This window comes from Oncorhynchus kisutch, linkage group LG4, assembly GCF_002021735.2.
Source record: "Oncorhynchus kisutch isolate 150728-3 linkage group LG4, Okis_V2, whole genome shotgun sequence".
NCBI lineage: Eukaryota > Metazoa > Chordata > Actinopteri > Salmoniformes > Salmonidae > Oncorhynchus > Oncorhynchus kisutch.
The window spans coordinates 68,303,594-68,328,929 of NC_034177.2; the positions used below are offsets into that span (position 1 = coordinate 68,303,594).

Sequence of the window (25,336 nt, forward strand, 5' to 3'; positions counted from 1 at the left end):
TAAGTCCACTTACGAGTGAATATCCTGCTGTGAATCAAAAATACTTAAGATATTGAATCTGCGTGTGCTTGGAGTTCTGTCACTTTACCAAGAGATTTGTAAAATGTTATAGCTAGAGATCCTGTTTGTTGAACATCTCATTCCAAAATCATGGGCATTAATATGGAGATGGTCCCCCCCCCCCTTTGCTGCTTTATCAGCCCCAATGCTATCATAGGGCACTCTGTTCACAACATCAAACCACTTGTCCACACAATGCCATACATGCGGTCCGCCATCTGCCCGGTACAGTTGAAACTGGGATTCATCCTTGTCTCAGTTATGACACCGAACTGCAGTCAGGCCAAGACCCTGGTGAGGACTTTTTTTCTTCTAATGCCTTAAAGTAGTCAAAGTAACAATGTAATCTAGATTGTTAGTTTGGGTAATCTGTTACATTAATGATTACACATGACAGGTAACTAACAGATTACATAAAAGTAACCTACCCAACCCCAGCCTTAATGCAATTACCAGTACAGCTCTAGCCTATACCCAATAGATCTGACCTGCTATTCCATTTTATGACAGGACCTTATAGTTAACCATCAAAAAGGATGAGACAAAACAAGGTCAATTAGTTTAATAAAAACATATTGGATGCAGTTATGCAATCATGACTCTTGCTGCAGAATATTCAAAATTAAAATGTTTGAGTTGAGAATATAAACATTCTTTCACCCTTAGCATGTGTTCAGTTTGTTTAATACTGATGTAGATGTAACCAACAACCCCTCTACCTTGTTTCAGAGGCCCCCTGAATCGCAAATCAACCCTAGGTACATCTGTAATAGATTGGATAAGTGTGGCCATATCGAATAGACCTAATCTCCCTCCACACCTATCAGAGGGCAAGATGGAACTATTACCATTCCAGGTCTACATGGAGAGTATAAGGGTCAATTTGTGATTCAGCACCAATGTCAGCAAGTTTCCAATCCACTTTGGACAAGATCTATCCACATCATGGTTTGGCTATGTGATACATCAATTGGCTTTCTCTCCCTCAGTGGTAGCTACTTTAAAGTGACATATTTGAGAGGCTTTCAAACTCAATGACTAAGGGTGTGGCCCGGTTCTTGAGGTCAATCATCATCTTAAAAATAAGCTATTTTGTCTTTCTCACAAATTAAGCTATTTACGTCATTGAAAATGTTAAGGACACAATTGGAAATAATCAAGACTTTCAGAATCTATTGGAATTGTAACAACAATCATACTGTACATGGAACAAAGGACAGACTTAAGAGTTACTCTTATCTAGATTTGGTTTCAATTAATTTGGCCTTTGATAGGGTTTCCATAAGAGACTGTCAGAATAGTGATTATTGAAAGACTCATTGTCTAAAAACAAAATTTGCTATAACATTCAGTAGATTTTAGATGTGCATTTTGAGTTTTTATAAAAGGAGAACCCTCACACTAAGTCCTGACAAGTTGGTGTTTAGAGCATACATAAGCTAGAGGCTAGTCCTTTTGTATTTCCACCATCTGACAAGATATGAACGCAGCATCTGCATTACAGCAATTTACACATTTAAGGCCACATTGTCTTTCCATAAAAGGGCAAACATAAATTAAACAAAACAAGTGAATGTTTGATCTAATGCCATTCTTTCTCCACATTGTGTCAAATTAAATGTAAAATTCAGACAATCAGCTTTTGAACAGAGGTGTTGGCAAGCACAATACAAAATGGCTAGGCTTCTCACCCCCCCAAAGCAGCAAAAAGCCTGATCTCCTAACTGGTGCAAGAGTATCCTCCACCCTTTCCAATAAAACTTTTTCACAATAAGATATGGTTGTATATTGCTACACCTCTTTCAAAGACATTAAATAAAACTGATCATAAAATAAACTATACAAACAGGATCTCAAATATTCAACACATTCAGCAACTGATGCTGAACTCCTAAGTGATCTAGAGTTAAATTCTTCATATAAATGAAAAATAAAAATTTGTGAATAGAAAAATATTCAGACTTGCCGTCATCCCTATTACAGGTTTCTAAAATGACCACAACTGCAATAAATGGGCTTTTCAGGAAAAACAAATAGGAGAAATGACAATCTTGTGTAATAAGGACTAATTGGAATGCAAGCAGTAATGGTTGTAATTCTGCTAGAGAAGACTATATAACCATGTTCCATCACCCCTTTCAGTTGTTCCTGAGGAGGAAAACATTAACACATACATGTCACACATACTGTCCACAGACACTACACATTCTGTTCAAATGTCTATTAATATGCAAAGGCTGTTAAGTCTTGGTGGTTAATTGGGGCTGGTGTCAATATACTTCAGTTTTTTTGTTAAGAGTAAGAGAGAGGGAGGGGAAGGATTTACTCCAGCTTGACATCTCCCTTTAGCCTCCTCTTCACACGAGAGTAGGGGCTGAGCCGGTCATCCATAATGAAGTCATACAGGACCTTCACCCATGATGTGTACTGGGGCAGGTCATCGTAGTACTCCGATGCGATTTTCTTCACCTAGGTGAAGGGAGAAAACAAACAGTGTCTTCAGCATAAAGCTGCAATATGTACCTTTTTGGGTCGACTAGACAAAATCCACATAAATTGAGTTCTAGTACTGTCATTCTCAATGAAAGCAAGTCTAATTAGGTAAATTTGTTCTGTCTGTGCTATTTCTATGCTGCCCATTCTTAAGTGTAGTTTTTGCATCTTTTACTTTCGGTTTTGTACAGCTGCTTTAAACAGCTGAAAATACCATCTTTTTGGTTATATAAAATATATTTCAGTGATTTAGATGGTACAGGGATTCTCTACACAATGACTGCTTGTTTTGTCACAAACTGAAATTAGGAAAACTATTAGAATTTTTTGCAACAAGGAAATGGTGGGGCGATTGATGCATATTGCATCGTCAAGTGTTTCTCTTAAGTTCCAATCAAAGCAAAATTGCAGCGTCCTGAATCAGAAGAATACTCAATGCAACAGTTCTCCCCACAAACCAACATAGGCTAGATGTTCTTTGTACAATGGTAATCTTTTAAATCATTTACATCTCCAAACATAGAATGTGCAATGAAATAGAGCTAGAGGTTAAAGTCAAATGCTTTTCTGCTGAGCCTAGAAGTTGGAACAGTCTGCCTAAACATATTTGGAGGAATATGGTTGTTTTACAGATGTCCTTATTTTTTATGACCCTTTTCTTTATTACTTAACCTGTTTCACCATGCACTTCTGGCTGCAAATGTAAGCTGTACAGTGCCTTGCGAAAGTATTCGGCCCCCTTGAACTTTGCGACCTTTTGCCACATTTCAGGCTTCAAACATAAAGATATAAAACTGTATTTTTTTGTGAAGAATCAACAACAAGTGAGACACAATCATGAAGTGGAACGACATTTATTGGATATTTCAAACTTTTTGAACAAATCAAAAATGGAAAAATTGGGCGTGCAAAATTATTCAGCCCCCTTAAATTAATACTTTGTAGCGCCACCTTTTGTTGCGATTACAGCTGTAAGTCGCTTGGGGTATGTCTCTATCAGTTTTGCACATCGAGAGACTGACATTTTTTCCCATTCCTCCTTGCAAAACAGCTCGAGCTCAGTGAGGTTGGATGGAGAGCATTTGTGAACAGCAGTTTTCAGTTCTTTCCACAGATTCTCGATTGGATTCAGGTCTGGACTTTGACTTGGCCATTCTAACACCTGGATATGTTTATTTTTGAACCATTCCATTGTAGATTTTGCTTTATGTTTTGGATCATTGTCTTGTTGGAAGACAAATCTCCGTCCCAGTCTCAGGTCTTTTGCAGACTCCATCAGGTTTTCTTCCAGAATGGTCCTGTATTTGGCTCCATCCATCTTCCCATCAATTTTAACCATCTTCCCTGTCCCTGCTGAAGAAAAGCAGGCCCAAACCATGATGCTGCCACCACCATGTTTGACAGTGTGGATGGTGTGTTCAGGGTGATGGGCTGTGTTGCTTTTACGCCAAACATAACGTTTTGCATTGTTGCCAAAAAGTTCAATTTTGGTTTCATCTGACCAGAGCACCTTCTTCCACATGTTTGGTGTGTCTCCCAGGTGGCTTGTGGCAAACTTTAAACGACACTTTTTATGGATATCTTTAAGAAATGGCTTTCTTCTTGCCACTCTTCCATAAAGGCCAGATTTGTGCAATATACGACTGATTGTTGTCCTATGGACAAAGTCTCCCACCTCAGCTGTAGATCTCTGCAGTTCATCCAGAGTGATCATGGGCCTCTTGGCTGCATCTCTGATCAGTCTTCTCCTTGTATGAGCTGAAAGTTTAGAGGGACGGCCAGGTCTTGGTAGATTTGCAGTGGTCTGATACTCCTTCCATTTCAATATTATCGCTTGCACAGTGCTCCTTGGGATGTTTAAAGCTTGGGAAATATTTTAGTATCCAAATCCGGCTTTAAACTTCTTCACAACAGTATCTCGGACCTGCCTGGTGTGTTCCTTGTTCTTCATGATGCTCTCTGCGCTTTTAACGGACCTCTGAGACTATCACAGTGCAGGTGCATTTATACGGAGACTTGATTACACACAGGTGGATTGTATTTATCATCATTAGTCATTTAGGTCAACATTGGATCATTCAGAGATCCTCACTGAACTTCTGGAGAGAGTTTGCTGCACTGAAAGTAAAGGGGCTGAATAATTTTGCACGCCCAATTTTTCAGTTTTTGATTTGTTAAAGAAGTTTGAAATATCCAATAAATGTTGTTCCACTTCATGATTGTGTCCCACTTGTTGTTGATTCTTCACAAAAAAATACAGTTTTATATCTTTATGTTTGAAGCCTGAAATGTGGCAAAAGGTCGCAAAGTTCAAGGGGGCCGAATACTTTCGCAAGGCACTGTATACAAATAAAAGTTCATTACTAAGCACTTCATTAAAGGAGCTATGGAACTGTCACTAAGACAATTACAACTACTGCCCCTGCCCCCAAATACCAATTGCCTATTGTTTATTTAACAGTTAGAATGCTAAAATTGGCTCGATAACATGTCTTTCCTCTCCATAAAGCCCCAATGTTTTCAACAGCTATACCGTACCAGAGGTAGCCTACGTCCTGGGATGCTGGGGAAGTCGTGGTGCTCGTTGTGGTAGCCCACGTTGAAGGTGAGCAGGTTGAGGGAGCCATAGTATGAGTACGTCTCATGGCCCTTGAGGAACATGTAGTGCTCAGCGATGAAGTGTCCAGAGATGGGGTGCAGACCCATTCCCAGCAAGGAGCCCGCCATCATGTACACCACAGGCTTGGCTCCACACAGCCAGTAGAGGGCCACATTGAAGGACAGCTGCACAGCCACGTTGGCCACCTCCAGCCTGGTGATGGGCTTGGGGTTGATGCAGAGAGGGCGGATAGCATAGAACAGAGGCTGAAGGATGATCCAGACAAACTTACGGAAGCGTGTGCAGAAGAACCAGCCCTCAAATTCAGTGGGGATGTCCACGTCCACGCCATCTCCTCCCAGGTAGCGGTGGTGGTCCAGGTGGTAGCGCTTAAAGGAGGCAGAATACGGCAGCCCGATGGGCAGGTTGGCAAACATGGCGAACCAGCGGTTCCACATGGCCCTGCTGTTGCCAAACGCTGTGTTGTGGGAGATCTCATGGATGGCCAGGGTCATGGAGTGGTTGATACAGCTGCCAAAGGCATAAGTCCAGAACAAGACCCATTTCCAGTCTAGGTCTTTGACCAGATAGAATGCTAAAAACTGGATGAGTACCATCATGCAAACAATCCACTTCAGCCTGGGATCAGGCCCCATTAGGGTCTTTATTTCTGGGTACTTTGCTGTTAGAGAAGAGAAAGAATACCATTTTGGTTAATTTATTTTTTAAACGTTGCCTACTTATTTGGCAAAGCACTAATCAAAAAAACACTGATACACAACTCCTTACGTCATGTCATTCTAATTCATAACTTTAAATTGTTACAATCATAATATAAAGACTATCAGCCATTTCCTACAATTTGTAACTGTTTGCAAGCCCTCAAGCCCTAGAGTTTTGCATCATTGCTACTTCTGTCAAATGGTCCCTTAAAAAGCTCAGTCAGGACAGGCCCAGAGGTACCAAACTGTCAACCACAAACACCATTGATAAAAAAGTGCCTGCAGGAATAGTCTGGCAATTGCCATTCAAAACAGCACTAAATTATACTGGTATCTTATTTGACTGGCAGCCACAGCAGGACGAGAGACCACAATGATTCATGTACTTTTAAAGAATAAGGGCAATGCAAATAAGATTACCAAATCCACCCTCCATTTGCAAATAAATCAGTCTGCAAGTCACAATTTACATTTTGTGACAATGTCATGTCACCTTGAGAACTTATCTTAAATCTCTCCTGACTAAAAAGTAACCTAATGTGCACAAAGGGTGGTTTCAGGTTAGGCCTAGGTCCACTAGGGCCCAGCCAATGAGTGACAAAATCAAAGAAGATGGTTTGGCCTACAGCATGATCAAAGTTATCACACAGTATCAAAATAATGAAATGCCTCTCTGCTAGTATCAAAGTCTTGTAAGTCCCTGTAGGCCTAGAGTAATTATTGCCAACTACATTAAGCAGGCTAATTGGCCTTCAAATGACATAGGCCCGAAAAACATGCCATATTCATGAGAACAAACCATACAGGAGGTCAAGTCTGGGACATGGGTGGAAGGTTGATGCAGGCCTATCAGGTTATGTACCACCTAAACTAGAATTTCACCAATATAGGTTAAGGTAAGCAACACCAAAAAACTGTCATCCTTATTACCACCTTGATTTCTCAGCCGATGGAGAGTGGGTGAAATGTGGAACTTACCAGCCTCTCTTCCAAACCAGTTAGAAAAGTTTTGGACGGGGCCTCCCGAGTGGCGCAGCGATCTAAGGCACTGCATCGCAGTGCTAGAGGCATCACTACAGACTCGGGTTTGATCCCAGGCTGTATCACAACCTGCCTTGATCGGGAGTCCCATAGGGCGGCGAAACAATTGGCCCAGCGTCGTCTGGGTTAGGGAAGGGTTTGGCCGGGGGGGCTTTACTTGGCTCATCGCGCTCTGGCGACTCCTTGTGGCGGGCTGGGCGCCTGCAGGCTGACCTCGGTCGTCAGTTGAATGGTGTTTCCGCCGACACGTTGGTGCGGCTGGCTTATAGGTTAAGCGAGTGGGTGTTGGCGGGTCATGTTTCGGAGGATGCATGACTCACCCTTCGCCTACAAGGCCATTGGGGAGGTACAGCAATGAGACAAGATCAAAATTGGGGAGAAATAATAAAATAAAAAACACGTTTTGGACACACAAACATGGGGGTGTACAAAGTAATAGGGAAACCTTTATCAGGTAGGTGGAACAGTCAATTGTAACAATGCACATGGTGATATAGCCTGATCCACTCACAATTGCTGGGTCCCATACAACATTACCAGCTTGTAGTGGTCTACTTTAAAATGTTTGTTTAAGTGTTAGTAGCACCTGCAGTGGGCAGAAGTTTTGATTATTGTGTGTGTGTAGGCCTATATTAAAATCACTGGGATTTATTAAACTAGGCTATAAGCTAGAAAGTGAAAACCAGGCCATGTTGACCTTGAGTTTACTGTGTTACTTGTAATGGATGTGTGGACAGACAGGACTCATGTGGACAGACTGTTTAGCCTGCGACTCACTGACTGCTTCTTGACTAATGACCATTCACCTTTCTAACCATGGGAGTGGGTGGTTTATCAAGGCACTGTTATAACCAAATCATACTCAACAATTGAAGTTGTTGGCTTTCTGTCCTATCACAGCATAACACACTTTGGTTAGTTTCATCAATGCTACTGATATATAAGGATGATAAAGGCTGACAGAGAGGGAAAAAATAAAATCAGGTAGAAGGTGGCTATAGCTGACAATAGTCCAGCACTCTCATCCAATTGCACAACTTATCACTTTGTGGAGTGATCAAATCAATAGTTAGATTTTGGAGTGATGTCTGGAGTAATTATTATAAAGTCGGCTTAATTAATTTTACAGACAAAGAGCCCACCTTTTGTAGCATATTTTGTTTTGTCGACATTTGTGAAGTTTACCGACAAATGTGCTGTTTCCATCAGGCCTGTCGATACATTTTTCTATCCGACATGTACATCCCTTGCATTAAAGGTTTGGATGGAAACCTGGTTAGTGACAAAGGAATCTTATCCTGTCTGAATAACTTGTAAGCTATGGGAGTACAGTCGTAACCAAAGGTTTTTACACAAATTACAATATTAATATTAATTTCCACGAAGTTTGCTGCTTCAGTGTCTTTAGATAGTTTTGTCAGATGTTACTATGGAACACTGAATTATAATTACAAGCATAAGTGTCAAAGGCTTTTATTGACAATTACATGAAGTTGATGAAAAGAGTCAATATTTGCAGTGTTGACCCTTCTTTTTCAAGACCTCTGCAATCCGCCCTGGCATGCTGTCAATTCACTTCTGGGTCACATCCTGACTGATGGCAGCCCATTCTTGCATAATCAATGCTTGGAGTTTGTCAGAATTTGTGGGTTTTTGTGTGTCCACCCGCCTCTTGAGGAATGACCACAAGTTCTCAATGGGATTAAGGTCTGGGGAGTTTCCTGGCCATGGACCCAAAATATCGATGTTTTGTTCCCTGAGCCACTTAGTTATCACTTTTGCCTTATGGCAAGGTGCTCCATCATGCTGGAAAAGGCCTTGTTCGTCACCAAACTGTTCCTGGATGGTTGGGAGAAGTTGCTCTCTGAGGATGTGTTGGTACCATTCTTTATTCATGGCTGTGTTCTTAGGCAAAGTGGGAGGGTCTTGGCTGAGAAGCAACCCCACACATGAATGGTCTCGGGATGCTTTACTGTAGGCATGACACAGAACTGATGGTAGCGCTCACCTTGTCTTCTCTGGACAAGCTTTTTTTCCGGATGCCCCAAACAATCGGAAAGGGGATTCATCAGAGAAAATGACTTTACCCCAGTCCTCAGCAGTCCAATCCCTGTACTTTTTGTAGAATATCAGTCTGTCCCTGATGTTTTTCCTGGAGAGAAGTGGCTTCTTTGCTGCCCTTCTTGACACCAGGCCATCCTACAAAAGTCTTTGCCTCACTGTGTGTGCAGATGCACTCACACCTGCCTGCTGCCATTCCTGAGCAAGCTCTGTACTGGTGGTGCCCCGAGACGGTCCTGGCGCTTGCTGGACTTTCTTGGGCGCCCTGAAGCCTTCTTCACAACAATTGAACCGCTCTCCTTGAAGTTCTTGATGATCCGATAAATGGTTGATTTAGGTGCAATCTTACTGGCAGCAATATCCTTGCCTGTGAAGCCCTTTTTGTGCAAAGCAATGATGACGGCACGCATTTCCTTCCTTCCAGGTAACCATGGTTGACAGAGGAAGAACAATGATTCCAAGCACCACCCTCCTTTTGAAGCTTCCAGTCTGTTATTCGAACTCCATCAGCATGACAGAGCGATCTCCAACCTTGTCCTTGTCAACACTCACACCTGTGTTATCGAGAGAATCACTGACATGATGTCAGCTGGTCCTTTTGTGGCAGGGCTGAAATGCAGTGGAATTTTTTGGGGGGGATTCAGTTCATTTGCATTGCAAAGAGGGACTTTGCAATTCATCTGATCACTCTTCATAACATTCTAGAGTATATGCAAATTGCCATCATCCAAACTGAGGCAGCAGACTGAAAATGAATATTTGTGTCATTCTCAAAACTTTTGGCCATGACTGTACAGCAGCACCAGGAGGCACAGAGGGACACAGCTAGTTACTACTGTTGAGACGGGGTGGATACTGGCTAGTATTGCAGTCTGGTGATGTATTTTAGGGTTTATCAGTGTTGTTGTCCCCTATATTAACTGCAATCCTTATGGCTTCGCCTTCTCAGTAAGTAATACAACAATAAAAACCTAAGCACTCTTGAAATATGAATAAAAGCACATCATGATTTTCTAGAAGTGAAAATGAAACTGTTTCCCGGCACTGGCAGAAATAGCCCTAAGGTAAATATTTTGTAAAGGTGGCTCTGTTTTGTCTTGGAGATTCCTCAAATTTCTCACACATTCTCTCTCTCCCTGGAGGAATTTTGAATTCCCAGATCTGGTCAGGTGAACAGGTAAAGCAGACTTCATAATCATTACTCCAGAAGTGAAAACAAAACTCGGTTTCCCGAGAACTGTCAGAAATAGCCCTATGGTAAATATTTTGCAAATATGGCTCTGTTTTGTCTTGGAGACTACTCAGATTTCTCGCAGATTCTCTCTCCCCAGAGGAATTGTGAATTCCCAAGAAGCGGTGAGGTGAATAGGTTACCGAGAAATAGTGGTGTAAATGTTTATGCGCAAATATTTATATAATAACTATCATATTGAAGTAAACTTCAGAGTCACACAATGATATGTTGTGTGGTCGTTCCACATGCAGTTTATTCCGGATGCAGTTGATTAGGCTACAGCTGAAATAAGTTATGATGAACTTCACAGGGTGGGGAAAGTGTTCCGTATTTTTTCTAACGGGTGTTATCCATAAATCTAAATTACATTGCACAACCTTCAATGTTATGTCATAATTACGTAAAATTCTGGCAAATTAGTTTGCAACGAGCCAGGCTGCCCAAACTGTTGCATATACGCTGACTCTGCGTGCAATGAACGCAAGTGACACAATTTCCCTAGTTTAATATTGCCTGCTAACATGAATTTATTTTAATTAAATATGCAGGTTTAAAAATATATACTTCTGTGTATTGATTTTAAGAAAAGGTATTGATGTTTATGGATAGGTATATTCGTGCAACGATTGTGCTTTTTTCACAAATGCGCTTTTGTTAAATCATTCCCCGTTTGGTGAAGTTGGCTGTCTTTGTTAGGAAGAAATAGTCTTCACACAGTACGCAACGAGCCAGGTGGCCCAAACTGCTGCATATACCCTGACTCTGTTGCACAGAACGCAAGAGAAGTGACACAATTTCCCTAGTTAAAATAAATTAATGTTAGCAGGCAATATTAACTAAATATGCAGGTTTAAAAATATATACTTGTGTATTGATTTTAAGAAAGCCGTTGATGTTAATGGTTAGGTACACATTGGTGCAACGACTGCTTTTTTTCACGAATGCGCTTGTTAAAAATCTGGAGCTGTCATTTTGTGACTGATGCTTGTAAACGTGTTGATTGCTAGGCATTCAAATCAGATTATTTCTTGATGCATTTGAAACGAGGTCTAGGTGTGGCCGCAATCAGACTAGATCGTGCACAACTCTTGGCGAAATGCATTGCTCGACTGCCGTGAAGGTGATAAGCACAATATCGTTTGTGAACTGTATCCCCCCCAAACAATGTGTATGTTTTGGTTCTACAATGCTGTGTCCATTATAACATTCAATTTATGGCATTCATTCTTACAATTAATTATCAGTTCTAAACATGTTGTTCTCCTCCATGCTGCCTGCAGCGTGATCTACTTTCCTTTGTGCATATATAACATACAGTTGTTGGTCGGAGCATGTCTCATTGGAGCCGCTGAGCTGAGAAGTGTGCAATTGCGACCCGCAATTTGGGTGTTCCTGCATGTGGGCATTCCTTTTATCTGCAGGAACCCCTCCTTATACTTCCAGGCGGGTGAGCTCCAGCACAGTAGGTGGCATTAATGCACAATAACGGTGGATGCCAGCCGCCAATAAGCCCCACAGAAGAAGCGGTGACAACGGTAGCTAGCTAGTTGTACACCGGTAAATAGTGCCTTTTGCCCCCGCCTGTCGGGCTCACTTTTCCTGCAGGTCTGTTAACGACGGCAGGCAGGAGCGAAGGACACTGTGTGCTAGCTTAGCTGGCTAGTCCTAAGCAGAACTCCGGTACACAGCAGGCGGGAGTGAGACCGAGTGCTAGCACACAGTGACGCAAACTATCAAACTAGCTACAGTGGTTCCTCCTTTAAAAGTTGCGTCATACTGCGGCACACCTTGCATGCTACCGCAGCATTCTGTGGCACGTCATTTAATTCTCAGCCATTTTTTCCTGTTACTGCAAGTTATAGCTAGTTTGACCACCAATGGGGAGGAAGACCAGGGTTCAATCCCCCAATGGGGAGGAAGGAGTAGGATGTCCTTGTAAATAAGAATGAGTTCTTAACTGATTCCATGTGTGTCATTTCATAGTTGTGATGTCTTCACTATTATTCTACAATGTAGAAAAAAGTACAAATATAGAAAAATCCTGGAATGAGTAGGTGTCCAAACTTTTGACTGGTACTTGCTTAATTAATATTATGCTGTATTTATTCCATAAAAAACACAAAACCCTTGGTTAAATTCAGACCGTTTCGCTCCCGGAGCGCACATTGGACGTTCGGGCCGAGGCAGTTAAGCACCCAAGCTAACGTTGGCTAGCTTGCTAGCTACTTCCAGACACAAATGAGACCACTCTGACCATTTTACTCGCCCTAGCAGAGCTCGTTAGGCAGTTTGTGTTAACCAAAGTGTTGGTGACTAACTGTGCTGCTGGAAACAATTTAATTATGCTTTTTTTTGCCGATGTTTACTGTGTGACGACCCTCCCACTCTGTCTGCCGTATTCTCTCTTTGTTCTTGTTTCCTTATTAGGATGCCGGTGGGCGGAGTTGGGAGGGTCGTCAGCTACATGGGAAACACCTGGGCCCGGTGTGTCCCAGGATAAATACACCACTTCCCCATTCATGGAAGAGACTCAGGTGGTATCCGATTTTAAGTACCGTGGCATCATACTTGATTCCAACCTCTCTTTTAAAAAGCATGTGAAAAAGGTAATTCAAATAACCAAATTCAACCTAGCTAATTTCCGATTTATACGAAATTGTTTGACTACAGAGGTAGCAAAACTGTACTTCAAATCTATGATACTCCCCCACTTAACATACTGCTTGACTAGTTGGGCCCAAGCTTGCTGTACAACATTAAAACCTATTCAGTCTGTCTACAAACAGGCTCTCAAAGTGCTTGATAGGAAGCCCAATAGCCATCATCATTGTCACATCCTTAGAAAGCATGAGCTCTTGAGTTGGGAAAATCTTGTGCAATACACCGACGCATGTCTTGTATTCAAGATCCTCAATGGCCTGGCTCCCCCTCCACTCAATATTTTTGTTAAACAGAAAACCCAGACATATGGCAGCAGATCCACAAGGTCTGCCATGAGAGGTGACTGTATAGTTCCCCTAAGGAAAAGCACCTTTAGTAAATCTGCATTCTCTGTGAGAGCTTCCCATGTCTGGAATACACTGCCATCAGACACACATAACTGCACCACATATCACACTTTCACAAAATGATTGAAGACATGGCTAAAGGTCAATCAGATTTGTGAACATGGTCCCTAGCTGTGTGTTGCCACTCCATGTTGTCTGTTGTCTGTAGCTTGTGAGGTGTGGAAACACTTTGTTGCTTTTATGAATTTTGTCTTGCTGCTTTTTGTTTTATGCTGCTCTGTCTGTATGCTACGTCTTGCTTGTCCTATGTTGCTCTGTCTGTATGCTATGTCTTGCTTGTTCTATGTTGCTATTGTCTATATTGTAATTGTTTTTAATAACCTGCCCAGGGACTGCGGTTGAAAATTAGCCGGTTGGCTAAAACCGGCACTTTTACTGAAATGTTGATTAATGTGCACTGTCCCTGTAAAAATAAAAATAAACTCAAACTCAAACTCTCTCCATGCAGACACCTTTACAGATTTTGTTGTGTATTTTGGTGGCCTTTTGGTTGTTTGCTTTGGCACCTTTCAACACCCTGCATTATCACGTTCATGCAAAACACTCACCATTGTATATTGTACTTAGTTTACTTTATTTAATAAATATATGTTTTGTTACTCCTTATTTCCACGTTGTCTCCCTTTTGTTACGGGCTTTGAGCCGGTTCGTGACAAGTGGGAGCTCATCCGGGATCTTTGAACGTATTGGTATGGGAGAACGTGGAGGTAATGTTAAAATCTGTATGCATTTGGTTTGCATATTTTGTTTGTTTGAGTTTGATAGGCCCAGTATTGGTTGCCTTTGTTGTTTTGGTTTGTGTGCTGCATTTGGAGTTTAATGGTTAGTTTCCAGGCCCTGCCCAGCCTGGAAACTCTTCTTCTACTTTCTGTTGGGACATTGGTCTGAGGATGTGAGTAAATCGGTTGTGTACCTTGGTGGGAGATTTGGGTAGGGTAGTGGAACTTGCTACCCTGAGCTATAGCCTTTTTCCCCTGATAGGCTTAGCGACGTGTTTCATTTTTGGAATATGTTGGGCATGGATAATGTTTGTTATTGTGTGGTGTCTGGACTGAGCAGTTGTCTCGGGGGCACATCCGTGGCTTGGTAGAATTTGCCAGCATGCTGGGAAGTTTTATTTCCTTGCCAGCAGGCTACAGTGTGTAAATACCCACTGCAAATCCGCAAAAAGACTAGGGTTGAGTTATTGTAGGTTTTGGGGAAGCTCTGTATCTCTTCTGTGGTGCTCAGGGTGATTGTAATTTCTCTGGTTGTGGTCTGATGTGCTCAGCAGAGGGGTTGAGCAAGATTATTTACTTATGACTATGGCGTCTTATGTAAATGAGTTCATTCGCTTTCCATTAGAGGAACTGTTAAAATTATGTACTAAAGAACAGCTGTTGAAGATCGCTGAACTCTACAAAGTTGAATGATTGAAAATAGTTAAATTCTGTTATGTTGGGAAGTGACTATGAATCGTTGGGAGTTGTTGAAAAATTAAGAAGGACCCTGATGTTCTTTTCATTGGAGTTTCTAGCTGATTCAGTCTCTTATGCCCTGTTCCTGATTGTTTACGTGACTGGCCATTGTTTGGTGTTGTCATGTTCTATCTTTCCTGCATGTTCTCTCCTGGTCTTGTGTTCTTCTTTCCTCTTAAATATTGCTTCCTGTGCGCAAAGTTTGCTGAGGTCTGGGGAGGAGGTTGGCTGGGGCAAGTGGAGGTGTGAACACGTAACCCTTCATCAATTTGGGGACGCAGAGGCTGTGTCAATTTGGGGAAGCAGAGGCCGGTATGTTGTTCCGGGGTTATTGTTGGTCCCCAGTTTTATGGGGGGAGATGTGACGACCCTCCCACTGTCTGCCGTATTCTCTCTTTGTTCTTGTTTCTTTATTAGGATTCCTGGTGGGCGGAGTTGGGAGGGTCGTCAGCTACATGGGAAACACCTGGGCCCGGTGTGTCCCAGGATAAATACACCACCTCCCCATTCATGGAAGAGACTCTCTCCACGCAGACACCTTTACAGATTTTGTGTATCTTGGTGGTTTTTGGTTATTTGCTTTGGCACCTTTCAACACCCTGCATTATCACATTCATGCATGCAAAACACTCACTTACACTACTGACTATTCTGATATGTCCGATGAGTTATACCAGAAAGTCAGCGCCATTAAGGCAAGGATGCCCCATGGGGGCTTTAGAATGGTCAAAGGAAGTCTCAGAGCAATGGCCCATTGTGTACAATGGTGAAGAGTCTTTGCAGCGTGTAGATGGTGCAGGTATCATTGCCAGAATGATCGAGCTTCGTTACATTGCTCGGCAAAAATACTCTGCACCCGTCTCTCATCCACATTGATACAGATCATAAATTGATAAGGTACTAAGATGTATGTCTCCATCAAATCTAAAAAGTTTACTTTTTCATTCCTAGACAAATTTTCAATGTATGAAACTGGAGTGTTTCTTCAACTGGTAATACAGAAATAATGAAGCAGGTTAATAGGTTAAACATTTCACTTTTAATTCCAATGCTTTAAGATACAACTGGTAAGTATATTATTTTGTATACATGTTGCATATTTCCCCATCCCCTAATGAACCACAATACCAGTCTGGTGTTAAGCTTTGTGCTGTATTGACGTATCCTGAAAATGACATTGCTGCTTTAGATTGAACAGTCATCTCAGTTATTGTTCTCATATCTACAAAAAAATAAGCTATTTTCTTTACTTTTTCAGAGTGCGAGCTGATCAAGGGGTCGAAAATGTAGATAATGCCAGATGTTCACTGTCTGAGGATTCTCCCTAAACCCTCTAGGTTATATCAGATCAGCTGTGTCGTTGAACTCCTCCCTCATCTGAACTGGCTGACAGAGGGCACAGCATGATCATAGGTGAGAGGTCAGGTCAACAGGAAGCATTATTAAAGAGGTGCTTTATATTGAAAAACAACTGCCTCTCATCTGCAGGTATGTTTTGATGTGAGAGAGGAAGCCAGTCCCATCAGCCACCTCACCCGCTCTGAAGATAACCTTCGGTCCAACTGGGGGCACAAGGCTGGTTAGGAGACACCGATAGACACTAATTGTGACGAACTGAGAGAATATTCGGGTAGCACTGTAATTAATTAATCATATGCTGTCTGCCTCTGTTCGTACCTCTTTCCCTTTGTCTTCTATACCTCTCTCCCCACCTCATCTTTCTTCTACATTTTATAATGCACACCATATGTGCATTGAAGTACAGATTGAACTTCTATTTATAACACCTGGATAAAAATAAATAAATCAATAAAGCGTTTCACATTCTCCACTGGTTGAAATGAAGTATCTCATTGAAATACTATCCTGTGTCCTCAGATTAACACAGATGAAGGGTTAGATATGCATAGTTTTTTTTAAGTGTACATGCAAACACAGCATCATTCAAAGAATGGAGTTTGATACACCTGCTATTGGATATGACTAAAGAATGTCTCAGATTCCTACCTGAACCACACCTTTATTTGCCAAGGAAGAGTACATGATCAGTGAATATATTCAATGTACAGGCTACAATGTGGGGATCTCATTAACGCCATTCAGACTTGAAGGTGATACAACAACTATGATAGCTGAGGATCATAGGTTCTGAACTAATATTCATACCAAATGTTTTACAGATCGGCTACATACTGTAGCTAGCTACACAGCCACACAGTTATTATTATCCTCCACTACACAATAAGCAAGTAAATAGCTAGCTATGTTACTTCAGCTGCATTGCAAGGCAAGCTTACACAATTGTACATTCAATTTGCAGTAAATGCTTTAGCGAGCTAGATTCTCTACATCCACTGTTTCCCAAGACGACAGCCTGTTTTGCTGGTTCTCAGGAGTCCCTAAAACATTAAACACGAATTACAATGTCATACTGTACTCGTGTCATAACACCAGCTAGCTGGCTAATATTAGCTAGTCAGTTAATTGCGATTTAGCAAGTTTGTCAATTAATTCAAAAAAATATGCACAATCGTTTGTCTCTACATTAACGAACATATTTCTCAATTGTACATTTTTAGCTTGACTCGTTATTACATTTGCTTCCCCCGTAATGTTTTGTCAGCCAACTTTGTTGAAAACCACCAGGGACCAGCTGGCTAGCGTCAAATTCATCCTTGGAATCACTATGATTGGTCATATAAAAACCTTGGGACCCAAATGCATAACGAGTGCTCTAACTCCCCCTTGTGGTGGTCTGGAGCCGTGACGCTGGGTACCTCTAAGCCCCGCGGTGTATGCTCGCAACTTTAAAAAGGAGGAACCACTGTAGTACAAAGTGTCAACACAGACCGAACAATGTGCCAGATATTTCACTGGATTAATAAATTTGTAGTATCCGGTTGGCGTTTCCACTCACTACCAAATTTGGAAATGAGATGTGGCCAGCAGTGGGAGAAGGCTGGAGAGAAATGGATGTTGGTCGACATTCTGCTAATTTTCTCATCGATTAAACATTTGATCTCCATACACTTTGTTTCCAAAGCTAGAATCTGTAAAAAACAGGAGTGTATTTTGTAGACTTTACCCTTTGCCAAAGTTAATTTTATTGTTTAGGTGTGCAAGGGCAAATTGTACATTCACACTTCAGAGTAGGCGTGCCCTAACAGAAATATGCAAATAAATGCTAGAACGTGCCAATCAGACCTCACTAGCTTGAGCTTGGCTCTGCACACCTCTTGCTTGCTCTACGCACTATGATTAATTTGCTCCCATTGGAAATGACAGGCTCTGGTCTATCTTGGGTTCGTTATAAAAAAAATCCTTGGCATTGGACCGGTAGACAGTTTCCTCCGCCCCCGCCTGTTGGGCACGGTTTCCTCCGGTACACTGGAGGCGGGAGCGACACCGTGTGCTTGCTATCTAGCAAGCTAGCACAGTGTCGCAGGCAGGTGCGACCGGTATAGAATTGTCTTTCGCCCTGCCTGTCGGGAACCGTTTTCCCCGCAGTTCTGTTGACCTCTAGGGTAGGGGGCAGCATTTGGAATTTTGGATGAAAAGCATGCCCAAATTAAACTGCCTGCTACTCGGGCCCAGAAGATATGATATGTATATAACTGGTAGATTTGGATAGAAAACACTCTAAAGTTTCCAAAACTGTTAAAATAGTGTCTGAGTATAACAGAACTGATTTGGCAGGCAAAAACCTGAGAAAAATCCATTCAGGAAGTTGTTTTTTTTGTTGGTTTTGTAGTTTTCTATTCAATGCCATTACAGTATCCAGTGACTTAGGACTCAATTTGCTGTTCCTATGCCTTCCACTAGATGTCAACAGTCTTTAGAAATTGTTTCAGGCTTGTATTCTTATAAATGAGGGAGTAAGACCAGTCTGAATGAGTGGACCCTGACGTGTCACAGAGCTTTTTCATGCACAATCCCGAGAGAGTGCATTTCTTGTTTACCTTTTATATTGACGTTATTGTCCGGTTGAAATATTATAGATAATTTAGGCTAAAAACAACCCGAGCATTGAATATAAACATCGTTTGACATGTTTCTATGAACTTTACAGATACAATTTGGATTTTTTTGTCTGCCTGTTTTGACTGCATCTGAGCCTGTGGATTACTGAAGAAAATGCACAAACAAAACTGAGGTTTTTGGATATAAAGAGACTTTATCAAACAAAGGGAAACATTTTGAGGAAATTAATGTCTTGAGTGCCACCATATGAAGATCATCAAAGGTAAGGGATTCATTTTATCTCTATTTCTGAGTTTTTTAACACTTCTGCTTGGCTGGTTACTGTTTGTAATAACTTGTCAACTGGGCTATGTTCTCAAATAATCGTACGGTATGCTTTCGCCATAAAGCATTTTTTAATTCTGACACCGTGGTTGGATTCACAAGAAGTTCATCTTAAACCTATGTAAAATATGTTTTGTTTTCTGAATTTTTACAATGAGTATTTCTGTATTTGAATTTGGCGCTCTGTAATCTCACTGGATGTTGGCCAGATGGGACGCTAGCATCCCACATACCCTAGAGAGGTTAATGACGGTGAGGACAGGTGTTCGGCAGGTGAGAGTGAAGGACACGGAATATCGGTGTCGCTCCTGCTAGCAAGCGAGGAGGACTCCGGGAGGTGGGTGCGAAAACTCAAGTTTTATTTCCCTTTTGTCCCACATTTTTTAAAAAGTGTGTCACAACCATGAAGATGTCGAACTCTACTGAATGCCTAAATGAAGGAACACCCTGAATTGCGGAACGCAGTTGCACACTATTGGCTGAGCTGGAGAAGTGTGTATCAATCCTGTTATATAGGATTCATAGCGACCAGTATTTGGAATTTTCCAGCATCTTAGAGTAAAATAAGTGCACTCTGTGAGTGTCTAGGTCATTAGGCACCATTAGACATGCACCTGTCTTGGGAGTGGGCATGTCTGTTTATTTTTGTACCATTGCTATGGCATAATGTTTCTAAGCCCTAATGGGAAACCAGGCTAAAATTAGTGCAAGGCAAAAAGATAATGGTGGCTAAATGCCAGAAGGGATGAATCGTTAACATAAAGAGGAGTTACTATGTGTGTGACGTAAGGATGAAACCTATATAAAAAGTGTTTGCCAAGGCTGGAAAAGGAGTTGCTTCATGAACCAGCTCAGCTTCTGTTACTTTGTAATAAAGTCTATTTGAACTCACAAGATCCAATATTTGAGAAATATTATTGACTGAACATTTCCATGACACCAGCAGATCAAAAGGAACGACTGAAATTAACGAGTCACTCAGGAAAAAACTAAAATCGTAGTTAAAAAACGAAGCAGTTAAAACCTATTAAGGCTACCCCCCTACTTTTAATAATGACATATCAGGCAATTTCCGGCCAAACGTTCCCCTAGCGGGATGTATGTCCTAGACAGGTTAAACTTTGGCATGGTGCTTTCCATCTCGTGGTCACTAACTTTTCAGATGTAACTATTATTTTTAAAACATTATCCTCATCACCATTTTTCAATCCTAAACTTTCAACTTGTGCTGAATTCGGATATTACACACGTCAGTGTTTCCGCTGAATTTTTTTAACGTATGAGTTTCATAAAGGCCTGGTTATTTATGTAATAAGGTATCTGTTTTACATTTTTGCAAAAATTTCAAACCCTGTTTTCGCTTTGTCATTATGGGGTATTGTGTGTAGATGAGGGGAAAAAAACTATTGAATCAATTTTAGAATAAGGCTGTAACATAACAAAATGTGGAAAAAGTCAAGTTTCTGAATACTTTCCAAATGCACTGTACTTGAGGCACTGTTCGTTCAGATAGGAGAGAAGGGCCATTGCCTGTTGCGCACTGCAACATCACCCACCTTTGAAACCATTTAACCATAAACATAATTGTCATAATTGTCATTTTATTGGACATGTTCCAACCATAGGAATGTTAAGGGGATTCTTTTATAAACACTTCCTCATATGCCATTGAAACCAGTATCTCTCTCATGTTCTCAACTTTCTTTCATTATCCAGCAGCCAAAGATACAATCCTAGTCATATTAACAACCCATGTTTGTTGTTGCGTCATTAGATCCTCCTCACTTTTAAAGGATATTTTCATCTCTGTCATAATATGAAACCACTTGCAAGGACACCGTCTACCGGACACCCCTTGCTAGCTAGTACACACTGAGGTAGAGTGTACTTCGCCCCCGCCTCCCACCCACTGTGTACCGGAGAAAACCAGTGCCCGACCAGTGGGAGCGAAGGACGCTCTACCCCGGTGTGTACTAGCTATAGCTAGCTAACGTTGTTCCCCACCCCCCTCTTCTGGTGGGGTTTATCGGAAAAGCTGACAACTCATTTTGTTGCTCCCTGCCTATAGACAGAGACTAAAACAGGAAGCTCCCGCGCTCAGGTCTGTTCAACACTGGTCCGACCAATCTGATTCCACGCTTCAAGATTGCTTCGATCACGTGGATTGGGATATGTTCCGCATTGCGTCAAACATTGACGAATACGCTGATTCGGTGAGCGAGTTTATTAGTAAGTGCATCGGCGATGTCGTACCCACAGCAACGATTTAAAAAATTCCAAACCAGAAACCGTGGATTGATGTCAGCATTCGCGAGATACTGAAAGCGCGAACCACTGCTTTTAACCAGGGCAAGGTGACCGGAAACATGACCGAATACAAACAGTGTAGCTATTCCTTCCGCAAGGCAATCAAACAAGCTAAGCATCAGTATAGAGACAAAGTAGAGAAAAAGAAGAGGGAGCACCCCCCTGTCCACATCGAAGGAACAGTAGTGGAGAGGGTAGTAAGTTTTATGCTCCTCGGCGTACACATCACGGACAAACTGACTTGGTCCACCCACACAGACAGCGTGGTGAAGAAGGCGCAGCAGCACCTCTTCAACCTCAGGAGGCTGAAGAAATTTGGCTCGTCACCAAAAGCACTCACAAACTTTTACAGATGCACAATCGAGAGCATCCTGTCGGGCTGTATCACCGCCTGGTAGGGAAACTGCTCCGCCCACAACCGTAAGGCTCTCCAGAGGGTAGTGAGGTCTGCACAACACATCACCGGGGGCAAACTACCTGCCCTCCAGGACACCTACACCACCCGATGTCCCAGGAAGGCCATAAAGATAATCAAGGACAACAACCACCCGAGCCACTGCCTGTTCACCCCGCTGTACTGACCTCATCCAGAAGGCGAGGTCAGTACAGGTGCATCAAAGCAGGAACCGAGAAGCTGTTTTTCAGTCTCTATCTCAAGGCCATCAGACTGTTAAACAGGCACCACTAACATTGAGTGGCTGCTGCCAACATACTGACTCAACTCCAGCCACTTTAATAATGGAAAATTGATGTAACCACTTTAAACAATGTCACTTAATATAATGTTTACATACCCTACATTACTCATCTCATATGTATATGCTGTACTCTATACCATTACTGCATCTTGCCATCTTTATGTAATACATGTATCACTAGCCACTTTAAACACTGCCACTTTTATATGTTTACATACATTACTCATCTCATATGTATATACTGTACTCGAGACCATCTACTGCATCTTGCCTATGCCGTCCTGTACCATCACTCATTGATATTTGTATGTACATATTCTTCATCCTTTACACTTGTGTGTATAAGGTAGTTGTGAAATTGTTAGGTTAGATTACTCGTTGGTTATTACTGCATTGTCGAACTAGAAGCACAAGCATTTCGCTACACTCGCATTAACATCCGCTAACCATGTGTATGTGACAAATAACATTTGATTTGATTTATCAGTGGTTGGTGTGGGATTCTGTATTTTACATTATAGCTATTACCATATATATGATTAAATATTATCTGATGTTGGTTGTGTGAGGTGTCTGCATTTGTGCACTGGAGCATCATTATGAGATTAAACAACTGCTTGTTTAATCCAATGTTATGGTGCATTACGGCCATCTACTGTACTGGAGCGCCTCCCGCCTATGTACGGAGTTTATAATGGACGATATAAGTATAAAGAGGGGTTCCTGTAGAATCGTTTTACATAATAATTGGTCTGGCTAGCTAGCTAGATGACGAAGAGTGTAGGTAACAACAGCAATGGTTGCAATTAGATCAGATGCTATCCAACTCTCCTCTCCCTGCCTGCCTCACAAGGAAACTAGCCAGCCACCCATACGAAAAATGTATGCACGCATGACTAAGTTTCTTTGGATAAAAGTGTCTGTTAAATGGCATATATTATTATAGTTATATATTATTTAGCTATCTATCATTAGCTAGATAATTATATATTAATCCGTGGCTGCAGTGAGCAACTACTAGTTACATAGCATATCTGAAAGGGGATTATAGTTAGTTAGCTAGCCAATTTTAGCTAGTTAGCAGCCAGCTTTGATGAAAGAGGAACACTTATAGCTAACAAGCGAAATAATTCATGACCAGCAATACAAACTGACAAGCTAATGTTAGCTTCTATTGCGGTCTATGAGGAGAAAGGAAAATACTCACCCAAAATGTCTTTCCTCCTGTCTGCGTGTGGCTGATCTGTATAAACCCATTCGTAATCCTCACGAGGGACACGGTTCCCCATATTTATTTGGTGTAAGTAACAGGTAATGAATCTCAAACCATTTATATTACTAGCTAAAAGTATTCAATTGACTCTCGGTTAACTTCTCGGTTACCTAACGGACTCAAGCCACCCTGCCTGGTGTCAACGCAGGATCTGATTGAAATAGAGATGTCATACACCGATCTGCGTCACAAACAAACGTTTTGGATGCTGATTCGCAGATTCTCTCACATAGTGCGCTCAGAGCACATGTTGGAAGGTATGGTCGACGAGTAGGGTTGATTCGAGCGTTCTGACCTCACAACAACGGTAGTCAAGCAAGCTAACTGGCCAAAGTTGGCTAGTTACTTCCAGATACAAATGAAAGAACACCTCACTCTGACCATTTTACTCGCCCTAGCATAGGTGGTTAGGATGTTTTCATGTTGTCTAGAGCGTTGGTGACTGTAGTAGATGTGAGTTTGAATTCCATGAAAATAGATATCATTGTGGGTGCGGCAGAACGGTTCCTGGGACTGAAATAATTCTCTGCGGAGGAGTTACATGGAGTATTGTCACAAGCCGTACCACCCTCTGAGGTCATATAGCCTGAGAAGGGAGATATAGAGATTTGAAGGAATACGTGGGAGTTTTGGGGTTTAGGTTTTGTCAATGTGGTGTTAATTGTTTTATTTTAGGTGGATTAAATTAGATTGTTATTTTTAGCTTTTTTTCAACCTAGTCCAGTTGGTGGCAGTAATACACATTTTGTGGTTGTAGTCTGCCGTAAAAGCCACAGAAGAAGAAGAGTTTGACTCAAGCGGTGCTTCTAGCGAAGTTGGTGAAGATGAATGTCCTGAATGGACAACAGCAGTGTCAAAAACTGGAACAAAAAAAGGAAAGCAAAGGATACATCTATGAATGATAATTAATTACTTTTTGTTGGGATGCGTTGGTTGAGTAAAGATGCGCTGGGAAAAGTGGATTCGGTCAGAGGGGTATTATTTTGATTAATTCAATTTCTGAAGAACAGGAAGATTGCAGTGGGCCTCAAAATAATCCTGACAACAGAAGTTTCTTTCTTTGAATTTGGGAGTAGAGCACCCTTCAAAGGGGTCATCTCAGGGGTGACTATAGATGTTCAGGTTGAATACCTGAAGAGAATTCCTGGTGTGGTTGGTGCTTGAAAAGGCTAACTATGTATGTGAAGCTTGGTTATAGGATAGGCTTTAAGAGCTTTCTTTCCGTAACCACTGCAGTGTAAGAACTGTAAAGGATGTGGCGATGTTTCAAGTATGCTCACATGGACGCATACTTTTTTGTAGAGAATCATTGTACCATCTAAACCGGTGTGAAATATATTTTCCATAACCAAAAATATTGCATAGTCAGCTGTTTGAAGTTGATGTACAAAGTCGAAAGTTAAAGAAGCAACAATGAAACTTCAGAACGGGAAGCATAGAAATAGCACACATGGAACTGATCTACCGCTTCTTAGACTTGCTTTCAACAGGAATGAAAGATCTATAACTCACATTTATATGTGAATTTGGCAGGTCGCCCAAAAAGTTACATATTGTCACGTTAACGGCCTAAACATTACAAAACTTGCATTTGATCAAATAAGCCTCACATAATTCGACATTCTCAGATAGGTGGGTTTTGTTGCTAAACGTTTAGCAACAAATACTACGGGCTTAGATTACATGTTTTCAACAAACTATACTAAACAAAAATATAAGCACAAAAATATAAGCACAACATAATGTCGATCCCATGTTTCATGAGCTGAAATAAAACATTCCAGACATTTTCTTAAAAATTTTGTGCAGAAGTTTGTTAGTGAGAATTTCTCTTTGCCAAGATACTCCATCCACCTGACATGTGTTGCATATCAAGAAGCTGATTAAACAGCATGATCATTACACAAGGTGCACCTTGTGCTGAGGACAATAAAAGGCCACTCTAAAATTTGCAGTTTTGTCACACATCACAATGCCATAGATGTCTCATCCGGCCTCACAACCGCATACCACGTGTA

General features: G+C 41.5%; 1 protein-coding gene across 1 annotated transcript; it reads right to left on the reverse strand.

The window, feature by feature from the left end:
- Nucleotides 1–607: 607 nt before the first annotated feature.
- On the reverse strand, nucleotides 608–23,846 carry LOC109889910 (sphingolipid delta(4)-desaturase DES1-like). Its single transcript, XM_020481728.2, has 3 exons — nucleotides 23,253–23,846; nucleotides 5,092–5,834; nucleotides 608–2,529 (listed from the first exon to the last, which is right to left on the reverse strand). Exons 1-3 carry the CDS (start codon nucleotides 23,332–23,334, stop codon nucleotides 2,383–2,385), a joined length of 972 nt encoding a protein of 323 aa, XP_020337317.1. The 5' UTR covers nucleotides 23,335–23,846; the 3' UTR covers nucleotides 608–2,382.
- Between the last annotated feature and the right edge of the window lie 1,490 nt (nucleotides 23,847–25,336).

Excerpts from the sequence above, each read along its gene's own strand:
- LOC109889910 (XM_020481728.2), bottom strand. The coding sequence starts at position 23,334 with ATGGGGAACCGTGTCCCTCGTGAGGATTACGAATGGGTTTATACAGAT. Across the intron at positions 5,835-23,252 it reads CAGGAGGAAAGACATTTTGG|CAAAGTACCCAGAAATAAAG; the intron begins GTGAGTATTTTC and ends CTTCTCTAACAG. Across the intron at positions 2,530-5,091 it reads CAGGACGTAGGCTACCTCTG|GTGAAGAAAATCGCATCGGA; the intron begins GTACGGTATAGC and ends CCCTTCACCTAG.